Source organism: Amblyomma maculatum, chromosome 2 (genome assembly GCF_055883805.1).
Source record: "Amblyomma maculatum isolate TAMU_Amacu chromosome 2, ASM5588380v1, whole genome shotgun sequence".
In the NCBI taxonomy this organism is placed as follows: domain Eukaryota; kingdom Metazoa; phylum Arthropoda; class Arachnida; order Ixodida; family Ixodidae; genus Amblyomma; species Amblyomma maculatum.
The window spans coordinates 24816791-24829343 of NC_139345.1; the positions used below are offsets into that span (position 1 = coordinate 24816791).

The 12553-nt window shown below is 47.0% G+C and overlaps 1 protein-coding gene across 6 annotated transcripts in view; it reads right to left on the reverse strand.

Annotated features, from left to right (window-relative positions):
• Positions 1–1070: 1070 nt before the first annotated feature.
• LOC146198164 (uncharacterized) overlaps positions 1071–12553 on the reverse strand; it is a 41262-nt gene continuing 29779 nt past the window's right edge. For all 6 annotated transcript variants that reach the window (XM_084593491.1, XM_084593490.1, XM_084593494.1 and 3 more), the window contains 5 exons: positions 10981–11110; positions 6270–6403; positions 3791–3944; positions 3477–3691; positions 1071–2953 (listed from right to left, as the gene is read on the reverse strand). In XM_084593491.1, coding sequence (XP_084449617.1) covers positions 1471–2953; positions 3477–3691; positions 3791–3944; positions 6270–6403; positions 10981–11110 — 2116 coding nt within the window. In that variant the 3' untranslated portion in view covers positions 1071–1470. The remainder of the gene's footprint in view (positions 2954–3476; positions 3692–3790; positions 3945–6269; positions 6404–10980; positions 11111–12553) is intronic.

Here is a 12553-nt window from a genome sequence, read left to right on the forward strand (position 1 = left end):
CAATTTCAGGTGTGCATATATGAAAATGCAATTAATTAAAGACTGCCTGTCTAATTTAGGGCACTTTTATACCACTGCATACAGAATAAGGAGGTCTACTTTGCCAACTCTTCGGTGAAAAGTGCTGTAGCTATAGCACATCAGTCGCTGCATCTCAAAGCAATGTGTCTAGCATAGTTTAATATGAAGAAACTCGTGCTCTTGCGCAACGCAAGGCACCACCTCCAGGTACCTGTGCTCCTGTGTCGCTCTGCTTCAATGTACAGTTGCACAAACACTGTGGAACTTTGAAGAGCACAGCCAAGCCAAATGCTGGCGTGTCCACCCAGTGTGTGGACCACCCCGCACTGCTGTTCCAAGCCGCAATCTGCACTTACTCTGCAAGATTCCCACGCCACAAGTGTTACACCTTGAGGTATGTCATGCTGCTGTCGGTTGCAGCAAATTATCCTACTGATGAAATTCGCATTAAAATATGACAGCATGCAGGTCACATTATGTAAACATGTGCAAAGAAAACTTTCTAGATCACTTTGCTTTTGACTAGAGCTTATCTCTGAATGCGAGCCATAATAAGTAAGCATAAGAAAACTGCATCAGTCCAATTTTTATTCGAAAAATGCTCCAAGAAATGCATCCAGCAAATAGCACTGCACCCCACACAGCCTCACCAGATGTCCTTTAACCACCCAAACTTTTCAGGAAAAACCTTGTCCCTAGTGCAGCTGGTGTAAGTCAGTTCCCCAATAGACCTTATTTGAATTTGAATAAGTAACAAAATCCTGCCAGTCCCAGTTTGTCCCTAATGTTCCTGGAAGTTCCCAGAAACATTTTGGATAAACATTGGCTTGTAATGGGTGTAACAGTAGCATCATCCTGTTGTTTACACAGGTCATAAAACTACATCTAAATATACTAAATCGGGCGAAAGCTAAGCAAAATAGAGCATAGAAACCACTCGTGCTCGGCACTACGCAAGGTGCCCATAAATGTTAGAGTGCATCATTAACCAACGAATATGTTTACAGTAGACATGTATGCTACCCCAAGATCTTGCACAGCACACAGTCTTGCACGCAAACATTTCTTTATTGTTCTATGTACAACGACAAAAAGCAATGTCTTGGAAGAGAGACAAGATTTGGATGCAGGAAAAACAACATAAAATGGTCTTGCTGGCACAGGTCTGGGAAGAAGACAATGACAGCTTTGATAGCAGTGGACTAAGCAAATGCACCAAATAATGGCTGCTTGTCGCTCATTTTTGCTTTAGCTTTAAATTGATGACAAGAGTCGTGTGCTAACAGCCAAGGAAAGATGGTGCAATGAGGAATATTCGATATGCTGTCTGTCGAGAAGGGGGGGAGGGGGGTCGCTTGCGAGCATTGCTTGAGCAGGCCCTCATTGATTTTACTTTCAGCGACAGACTGTACATGACTGAATTAAAAAAGCAGCAAAAAAAAAAAAGCTTCAGTCGCCTTCGGGGAGGGGAGGGGCGTCAGTGGGCAATGGGGGAGGCAGTGGCGGCGCGTCCTCTTTCTTCTCCCTGCGCGAAGGTGGCGGACTGCTGCCCCGTGGCGGCGGGGATCTCGAGTCTCCATCGTCTAGCCAGTTACGGATTATGGTAGCCTTGTTGATGCGCTGCTGCGATCCACTGCCACCCTCGGCTGCCGCCAGGTCTTGCTTCTCCTGGGCTCGCTGGGCGGCCGCCTCACGCAGCTTTTTCAACTCCTCTGCGTCGGGCGCACGGCTCACAATAGGGTTGCGTCTCTTCCACGGCGGGCAGAAGGAACGGTCCTGTGGTGTCTCGGAGTCCGAGCGGCGGTCCCGGCTGTAGCTGCTGCGCTGATAGCCACTGCCACTGTTGTAGTATGAGCGCGGAGAGGTGCGGTTGTTGTAGTACGGTCGGAATGGCCGGCGCCCTCCACGGCCGCCCCGGAAGTACCGGTTGTTCTGGTAGCCGCCACGGTAGTTGTTGTAGCGCCGGTTGTTGAAGTTGCCTTTGTAGTATCCGCCGCGGTTGTTGTAGTAGTACGGCCGGTAGCCACCACGTCGCATGGGTGAATGGCGCCGGTGCGAGCCGTCGGAGTCCGAACTGTAGCTACGGCTCCGCCTGCGACCATCGCGTGAGTCCTCGGACGAGTAACGGCGGCGGCGCGAATCATCGCGCGAGCTGTCCGAGCTCCTCCCGCCGCGGCTGCTACGACGGCGCCGGCCACGCGACGCCACGCTCGACCGGTCCGAGGAGTAGTCCTCCGAGCGATCAGCGCTCCTCCGGCGGCGCCGTCGAACGGGAGACTTGGAACGGCCCGAAGACGAGTAGCTTTCAGAGTCAGCGCGCGAACGGCGCCGTAGCTTACGCTTGCCTTTGCCACGGTCCTCGTCGTCGTCCTTGGGGCTACTCTCGCGGCTAGTGGAGCGGTCCTTCTTACGCTTGGCTGGCTCTGAGTCTGAGTGGATGGAGCCCTCCTCGTGGCTGGACGCCGCCTTCTCGTCGGCCCGCGATGGCTGTGGCGGCGCTTCGTCACGGTGCTCGACTGAGCTAACCGAGCCCTCCTCGTGACTATCGCCGCCACTTGCCTGCTGCAGTGGCTTCTTGACTGCCTTCCACTTGAATTCGATACCCTTACGCTCGGCCGGCACTGGCTCAGTGCGCTTCACCACCGACTCGATGCGCGGCGCTGACGGCGGCGGCGGCTCCGTCGACGGGGCTCGCGCTGAATCTGACGAGCGGTCCTTGCGCTCGTAGTAGGACGAGCTGGCCGCTGCAGACTTGGGGTCCACGTTGAAGAGGCGTGGCGCCTGCATCTCTTGACTGGACTTCATCAGGAAGGTTACTTTGGGTGAGGTCTCGCTATCGTCTGCACGGCTAGCCTTCAGCAACTCGGCCTCGTCTTCATCCTCATAAAGGTGCGCCAGTTTCTTTGACAACGGTGAGAGAGAGCTGCGTTGCCTGCAAAAATATAATCAATGTAATACAGGTGCCTATTTAATTACTGCAAAATGCCGAGGCACACACAAAAAAAAGCATAGAAGGCACTTAAGCTCCGCCTTTAGGGTATGACGTAACAGCGTGTAAATGTGTCAGCTTGGCCTAGGGGTAACGTGAATGCTAGGGCCCTGGCAGGCTGGTTCTGATATCCTCCCATAGGAAAGAGGCCAGAGCTGGCAGCTGCTGCGAAATGTTTCATCAGGCAACCCGACGTACAGTTAGTGCTAGGCCATGTCAGCTACCAACTGCCACCTGCCAAATATGTGACCCCTAGCTGCTTAAATGTATGGCGCAGCCACGCTGACGGCTTGAAAACCTGGCGTAATGTAGCCCTCGCTACAAAAATATTTTATACAAACTCAATTTCTTCAATGATTACACAATCTCATTACAACACCAGATGCAAAGCACCCAATGTGCACGCATGCCATCTTGCCTTCTGGGAACACCATGAGGTGATGAACGAGATCACAGCTGAACTTACGGAGCAGTCTTGGAGCCAGATGATGCCTCTATGGGTGATGAAAGCCCCATAGCAGGTTCGTCTTTCCAGTAGCTCTCTGAAACGGCTCCACCGGGTGCTGTGTTGCTAGCAGCAGCTGGAGCAGCATCTTCAGGAGGAGGGGTAGTGTTTGCACGACGACCCTCGCGAGACTTGCGCTTCTTTTTGGAACTACGATGCTTCTCTGCCTTGCCCTCCTGTAAAAATGTGTTCAGGCACAGGGGTTGAGTCATCAGTTGGATCAATGCACATTTACTCTACAGACACTAACACGATGAATGCTTCCCATTACAAACCTTGCGATCTTTACGAGATCTCCGTGACCGATGATGCCTACGACTGTGGCGCTTGTAACCACTCGATGAGGAGGAACGTGACGACGCTCCTGACGTGGATGACGACGACCATGAGGACGACGAGGAACTGCGATGACGACGCCGCTTCTTGTGCCTGCACAAGTAAGCGAACTTGTAGCAAAAAGAAGCACTAGCAACCTAGCGGCATGCTCTCGACACGTATGAACACTTCGCTTTAAGCAAGAGCTCTGTTTGAGTAGGTAGCATTGCTAGCCAAAACAATCGTGGCTCCATGTCAATTGTTTTGTCGGCAGCAAGGCTTTAATTCAGATGATGGATCAACATACAACATTTACAGCGCAATCTCAGTGGTACAAACCCCGCTGATACAAATTTATAAAATTTCCAGGCCTGATTGCATTGTGTACAGTGCGCAGAATTTCAATGTTCCGAACACTTTCCTGGTACTACAGATGACATGAAATGCACTGCGACTGCAACCTCAAACACTACATGGTGCCTGCACATACTTAACTCTGCAATTGTTACGCACTGTAAGCAGCTTGCAATTGCGCATGGCCTGCACATCATTGACTCTACTATCGCCAGTAGCGCTGTATGCACAGGGACAAGTTTACAGCAATGCACAGCCTCTACACCATTGCCTTAGTAATCATCAGTCTCACTGTATGCATTACATCAGACCCAATTACGATGAAGGCCAATGTGGACAGTGTGCCTCCCCCGCAGCATTTGACGGTCCCGCTTTCATACCTTTATTGCCATTTTTAAATTTTAATTTCAGACCCCACTGCACAATACGTTAGTTTTCACATCTAAACTTTACCCCAGTATGTGTTTGTCTGCAACATGCTGATGGCAGTAAAGCCACGAAAAGCTCAATCCATGAAAGTGATCTCCATCCGTAGTCTCTCTACATGATGCGATGAGGTTTAAGCCGAATTAAGGATTAAGACTGCACAAAAGCACCTTTTTCCAGGTGGTTGACAATTAGGGGTTCTGTAAAGTGATTCTGTCGGCACAACTTAATTTTTCGGAAATCTCGGCAGTTCCTAGACAGGCCTTCAAATTGGTCGCCGACTGCGCATTCAAATACCTTCAGGGTTGAAGCATAAGCCATATAGAGAGATTGTGTCAACTTACTCCAGAAACTAAGCCTATTAAATACATTTACAAGTCCTCTTTAATCCTAGCTAAAACTAAGGATACAGCTCAGTCTGCTAATCACGCAGACAGGCACGAAGCATAACACTGTTCATGTCGGACTTTTAGAGGCACAAACACAGCAGCAGAATAATGCATGGCAACTCCAGCAGCAACGAGGCTGGTGATGGAATGGCAGTCATATGACAAAAGCACACACAGTTCCACCACTGCTCCCTGTCAAGCGCACAAAGTTAAAGTGCACTTACGGGTAGTGCACTCTAGCTCGAAAGACACTTTACACCACACAGTGCACTTGCATTGGCACTTGTAGATATGAAAGTGGCAACTGTTCCTCCAGGCACAGAATTATGCTTTTTAAAGTAGTAAAACAAAAAATGCACGTTGCTAGACATATCAAGATCCGGACAAGAAACAATATCAGTGAGCCTGCATGTTGCCTTATCTGCTTAAGGTCTTGGACAGGAATTTAGACAAGAAAAGATTTAGGGGATTGAGAAGAGGGTGACTCAGAGATGGTGCATCGACAACCACCACAAATAACCGCTACCTAGCTAAAAATGACGTCGCCGTAGCGGCGCACCGCACTTAATTTGGAAGTTGCAAACATTGTTACATACTGCATTATTGTGATGCCATGTTTTGCCTGATGCTACCATAAAACAATTACTCAAATAAAAATACATACAAAACATGTAAAACAACTTGTATGCATATCTTATTGTATAAAGCATTTTGAGACAAAGAAATTGCTGCCGATGAGGCTGCGCACTCAGCCCTAAAGGTCTGTTCTGTGAGTGCGCTCAGACCTGAGTGCGCACTCGCTTATGTTACGCCGTTTAGCAGTGGTAGAGTGACACCCCCCCCCCCCTGTAAGTCCACTTTAATTTGCGCGCTTAACAGAGGCATTGCTCCCCACATGCTGTCCTGCTCAGCAATGCCACACAACACGAGCGTCGCAATCGAGCACTGATGCGATACAACATTCATTCCTTGCTACTTCAGCAACCACATTCAGAAAGTGAGAGAACAAGAGAAGAAATGTTACTAGACTGCAGAGTGTCTTTAGCTGCGGCAGTAGGAGGCAGTTCTGACAGGAGCTAAATGAAGGCAGTGCAACTGATGCTCCTCATGCAGCCGAACCAGGCACCCTTCCTCCATTGGTCACCTCATTCAAGCCCCATGCCTTGAGCAGCAGACAAACACCACCATTCAGCACCTTTTGCAGCATAATTTCCAATGGTGTGGCTGAATGACCGAATGGCCTGACAGCTTTCTCAAAAGAAAGGCTTACTTTTTTTCCACTTCATCCTTGAGCAGAAGACGGAGTTTCTCCCGGGTATCCCTTTCAGGCTTACTGACCTCTCCTTGGAGTTCAGCCAGCAGCGATGCTTGGCTAGAGCGGGGGTCTTGGGGTACCAAGGGCTCCTACAAAAAGAGACAAGCCAAGAATGCACCATATAACTAATGACAATGCACTATCACATCCTGAAGTCAACACTGCCTTAGACCTTGAAAGACAAAGCCACCATTTGAAGTGCTGTCAAGAATGAGACCTTCACTGCTAACCAAATGCAGATGACCTACAAAATACCAAGAAAAAGTTATTCTTATGTGGTTGAAGGGGGGATGAGGGTCTTGAGAACTTTTTTTTTATTTCTTAACCTATCTTGCTGAAAATTGCCATGGTGATATATCTTTGAATGCTGATTCCAAATATGTATTTAGGTTTGAAATACCTCATCTAGACATGAAGATATGGCAAGATAATGTACAGCACATAGTGTCTTCTTACGGGCCATTACGGTATACTCTTAATTAAAAAAACTGGTTTTGAAAATATGCTGTCATTTCCAAGGGCCTACTGCACATCCTAAAGCTAAGGAAATTTTCATGAAGTCATTACATAGGTCATGAATGAATAACAAAGTTGGGGGAAAAAAAACAATATGGGAGTAATTAGTTTACATCTGATCTAATTGCTAGTCTATCAGACTTTATCAAAAACGGAAAGCTTTAGGATGTAGCTGAGATTTTACTGAAAGAAATGATACCAAGTTCAATAAAATCCGTGCATGCAAACATTATGAAAAGTTCCATAAGGCAAGGCTTTTTACCAAATAAACAAAGCTGAGAAAACTGCATTCAAAGTTTTACTCACTGTAATGCTTTAGCATGCAGCCCAGTTATTGCTGAACACAATGACACCAAATTTACATAAATCTGTTCATGTAATGGATGCAAAAGTCTTTGTATGGAATTGGCACTTGACAAAAAAAAGACTCTCAGAAAGTCACTTGCTACAGCCTCTGAACCTTAAATCATTCACATAAGTCCTGGGCAGTAGTCTTGGGTTTTGTCAGGCCTGTGCCTCTTGGCCATCTTCTTCTTCACCTTTTCACAGTCGGTGTGACCCTTATCAGACCTGCACAGCCTCTGCTTATCTTTTTCAAGGCTCCTACGAATGAGGCACCTGCCAGGACTATAACCAAGCTGCGCTGCAACAGCTCTGCTGGTTGCTGCCATCCCTTGATTGAAGCGAGAAATTGCTTCTGCAACAGCCCTTTGAACAGCCAGCAAAGAGTCATGCGTGTTTTTAGAGCATTGGCTCCAGATGACAGAGTGCAGGCACTCGATGGCATTCTGTGTCATGCCATCTTTGCAGAGCTCCAAGAGGGCCTCGTTGCCCAGCCTGGCAAAAACTGGCTCAAGCGCAGTGCGAACATGGCCTGGCAGAGGATTTTTGTGTGGTGGCGGCTCCACCTGGTTTGCCAAAGCACGATTGAAGGCACACCATGAATCAACTCCTTGAGGACAGCAACTGTGATCTGGGGCTTCATCTGTTGAGGTCAGGTGCAACAGCGTGGCTTGCACTGCCTTTTTCATGCCTGTGACGTCGTGGCTATGGCTCCGCAAGGCATACCCATAGTAATTGATCTTTTTTATCTTTTCTTGGGTAAGGTTGCCCTTTCCACCAAGAGATTGTCCTGGTGCCTTCTTTTTCTCAACCAAGTTGCGAAGAGCCGTCCTCATCCGCTTGTGGACATGGTTGAGGCAGTCCTTTTCGATGGATATATATCCATACACGCCTTCCTGGGTCAATGCAAGAAATGTGCAGCTATCACCATCCGAAAGTATGGTTGTGTACCGCAACCCATTTTTTTTTCCAAGGACCTATTGAATAAATTCATAGCTGCTTCAGTCTCCATCCATCCGGCATTGCAGTCAATGTTCTTCACACACTTGTTCACAGCCGAGTCACCGTAACCATCGTCACTGGGGTCAGGTGCCCCTTGGCACCTACGACAGTACCTCGAAAGCACAAATGGTCCAGTACAAGGCCAGTGTACAGTTCTATAATGCAGCCAACTGCAATATTTGAATTGTGGCCACGCGTTTTCCATGTGCAATCAAATATCACATCTACATTCCCTGTTAGGTTCAGGAAGTCTTTGTATAAGTCCTTCACCACTTTGACACTTGCTGCTTCTGTAGCAGCAGCAACTGCCTGGCAAGCTTTCACCATAGTGTTCATGTGCCCACTGAAAGTTCTGTGGTGAAGTCCTCAGTGGGAGAGATTCATTGTTGCATAAAAATCCGCTAGAGCAGTCACTCCCTTCCCTATACTTTGTATGCCTTTCATCGCTCGCAGATTTACTTCAAAAGGTGTGATGCTAGATTTCCCAGGCACTCGTGGCGACGAAAAGTGCCGCTCGGCAAAATCGCAATTCGAACATATGAGCACTAACTTCACAGCTAAGCCATACTCTCTTCCGCTGCATTTCGCGAGTTGAACACTGGCCATCCCACACTTGCTGCAGCTTGTGGATGCAAACAGCTTCTTCAGTATGTACTCAGTGCTGCGATCGTCGTCTACACTTACTGTGCTGACGTTCATCACTCGAACTTGCGCGAAGTCGCGGACTTCTTCACCAATGACGTCTTGGCGTTACCTGCGTATTTTTCGCGTCCTGCGCACTCCGCCTCTGTGAAAAACACTCTCCAAACGTTGAGCCCGCGAGCTCGGTTTAGCAGAGTCCGTCGGCGCTGAAGCGGCGTGCAGAAACGCCGAAGTCGTCGTTAGGCTTAGCTCAGCCGGCTGGGCTGCTTTCGACGACGCGGAATTCGAAGCGACTCGCAGAGCATCAAAAGTCGATATTTTCGACGGGCTAAGTCCAGGCGCATCCACTGGCACCGCAGACACTTGCGGTAACACCGAAGTTGACGCCGATCGGCACGGTCCAGCCGCGGCGTCCACCAACGAAGCTGACATCGACGGTGTCGGTCCAGCCGCGTCCATCGGCAAAACTGTGGTCGACGAGTTCAATCCAGCCGCATCCGCCGACGGCCCTGCAGCTTGAGGCAACACCGAAGCTGTAGTTCTCGATGTGGCACTCTTCTTATTCCACGCGAGTCTCTTTTTGCCGACTGCTTTTCGCGTGCTTGCTTTCAAGCGCGCGTCTCACGCCATCGAGACACTCGGAACAGGCAGGCGACACCAGGCAGGCGAATACACACGAAAACAAAAACTTCGAAGCTAAGAGGAGCGAGTTAATAGTCAAAATATTTACAGGAACGATGAGAAAAAAGGCAGAACGAGAAATGCTAGGAAACAAAGAGGAGCGCAAAAAATCACGTGCCAGCGGGCGAAAGCAGATGACGAAGAGTCGGCAACGCGGTCGCAGGAGGCGAGGCATGCATCATGACCAATCAGAGGACTGCGCCTCGGAGAGCGCTCGCTTTACCCCATCAGCAGCTGTCTCGCGAAGATTCACCCCTTGCAAACGGATGCTGAAAGCTCCGTTGTGCGAAAACCTACAGCGTGTTGAGAGAAGCCAGGAGAGAGAGCGGGAAACGAGCTTTCAAATGAGACCAAGATGGCGCCTATCGGTTCGCGCCGCGCGGAGCTACGGCGGCTTGAAAATAGTGCAAATTTTCTCGTTTGGCATTCGATTTTGGCTCACTGACGTTTCTAAATTGCCGTTTTTGTAATACTTTGAGTAGGAATTGAGCTATAATATTTTGTAAAGGCATAGTTGGGGCATTGAAGACTTCAAAACAGCAATTTTTGAAAACTGCCATTTTTGACCATTGCCATTTTCACTAACACCAGCTCTATGACAAGTCTATTACAATTTTTATGTTAGCAACATCCAATAGTAGGACATTTCATAACTGTGTTGTCGATTCCTTAGCAGCAGAAGACCCGTTTATTGTTGAGATATTTTGATTTGAAGTTGAGCTTTTTCCCTGCCACTGAACACAGTTTTCCCGCTTGAGCGATGCTATTTAGAGATAGCGCAAATTGCGCACAAGGAAAACAGCTTCAAATCAAGACCAAGATGGCGGCAATCGGCCAACTAAAACGCCTGTGGCGCGTGAAAATTTCAAACACATTTTTTTCTTTTTGGGGGCCATTTCGTGGCTGCCGTGATTTTTAAAACCGATTTTATCGCATTTCCTGAACGAATTCAGCGTTAACAATTGAGTGCAGGTGGTCAAAAGGTTAAACGTTTTGAAAATCGCCTTTTCTCAAAATCAATTTTTTACCTTTTTGAACCATTTTAAGACCAGTGTCTCCCCTAAAAAATCTGCCATGGCTTTAGGATGTCCTGAATTGAAAGGAACTTTCAGAGCTTTTACCAAACACATTCAGCAAGATAATTTCAAAAGATTGTTGGAATGGTAAAACAAACTTCACATTGGAATATTTTTCTAGATAATCATAATGAAATACTATATATTTGTATGCTTTATTGAAGCTATTTCTAAGTTTTCTGTAGTGCTCCCCATTAATACCCAAGTGTGCATTGTCTTTACAATTGTGTGCTTTGCAAAAATGAATCAAATGAGCCATCAAAAAACTAAAAGCATATTTGAAAAGAGCAGCTGAAATTCTTTAAATTGTGGATTTTTTGTTGACTTTGACAAGAATTAAAATATTTTTCCAAGCAGCCTCTCCCCTCAAAGACCAGAAGTGATCAAAAGGAGAGGATGACACGTACCACCTCTTTCTTGCGCTCCTTCACCTCCATGGCAATGAGGGCATCACGAGCGTCTGTGTTGCCCAGGTTCACTTTCACTGCTTTCTTGTAAGTCTTGACCGCACCTTCCAAGTCACCCCTCTCCTCGTAGCTGCACAAAACAAAGTTACTTCAGTCATGCACCACATGCACCACCAACACAACAGACTTCAACCTTGGCATCAAGTTGTTCCATTCTATACCAGAAGAACCCTGCACAGGTCACACACACACAAAAATACACTGCTGCTGTAGCCATTCAGTCCTGCTTAAGAAAATACCCCCCTTTCACAAAACAGCTGCACTCCAGTCTGCCGTAAAAACAATTTCACTAGTAAATTAAGCTAAACATCCAACTTGTAACCAGACAGTTTCTCACTATGTCAAACATGTAAAACTAGTTAAACTCATCTTCAAGTTCGCTGACAAACTCTGTGATGGGCTGATAACGTGCTGATTAAGTAATTACCTATTCGTCCGCTGAAAGCACTTAGTGCAGGTTGCAGACCACTCTTCTAATCCTGTTCCAGGCTCTTACAACTATACCTCTGGGCAGTATTCTAGCTCCATTCCTTTTCTTACTCTTGTTTGTGAATGAAGTTAAACGTTAACACCAAACTATGTGCAGATGACCGCATGCTTATATTAGGAGATTAAGAATGCTTATGGTCAGATTGAACTTAATGACGCAGTAGTGACCAGTGAGTGATGCAATCATTCACAATGCCAATCCTTTTCCCCAATGTGGTACAAAAAAAAAGAAAACAAAAATTAGATCATTTTTATTCTGTTAAGAATGCCACTGTCCAAAAAGTATTATGAAGCATTTTCATTTATGAGTCAAATTTTTCTGAACTGATCTAGACAGTGCCATGTGCAACAGATGAACAGCAAAGCAATACAGAAGCTGCATGCTCTTGACTGTCTTGTGACTTTTAAAACTAAATAACTTGCATCCAATTTACCTTGCTGACTGGAATACGTAAATGTGTAGTTTGGCTTCCACAATGAGAAGTATCATCTACACACTCAAGATGATCCAAAGGAAAGCCATGTTGGTTTGGTATGGTTTATGGGGTTTATTGTCCCAAAGCAACTCAATCTATGAGAGACGCCGTAGTAGATTACGGCATCTCTTTTTTAACCACCTGAGGTTCTTTAGCATGTATTGACATCGCACAGCACACGGGCACCTTGCTTTCCGCCTCCATCGAAAAGTGGCCGCCAAAGCCGGGATTCGGTCCAGCATCTTTGGGCACAGTAATCAAGCGACCTAACCACTGCGCCACCCCGGCGGGGCATATACAGTGTGTCCAAGTTAACTTTAGCCAAGGGTTAGAAAATAAAGCATTTGAGGTAGCCCAGAAAATCCATTTGCATACATCAGTCAGCCATTTGGCGCACCACAGACAAGTTTTAAAATTTTGAAATTATTAAAAGATCATTTTTATAACTTAATTATTGCCTTTAGACCATAAATGTGATTTGCAATGTTGGAGTGCACCTTCTGAAACCCCGAGTCTATTTCCAAAAAAGAAAGCATTGCATGTACCTT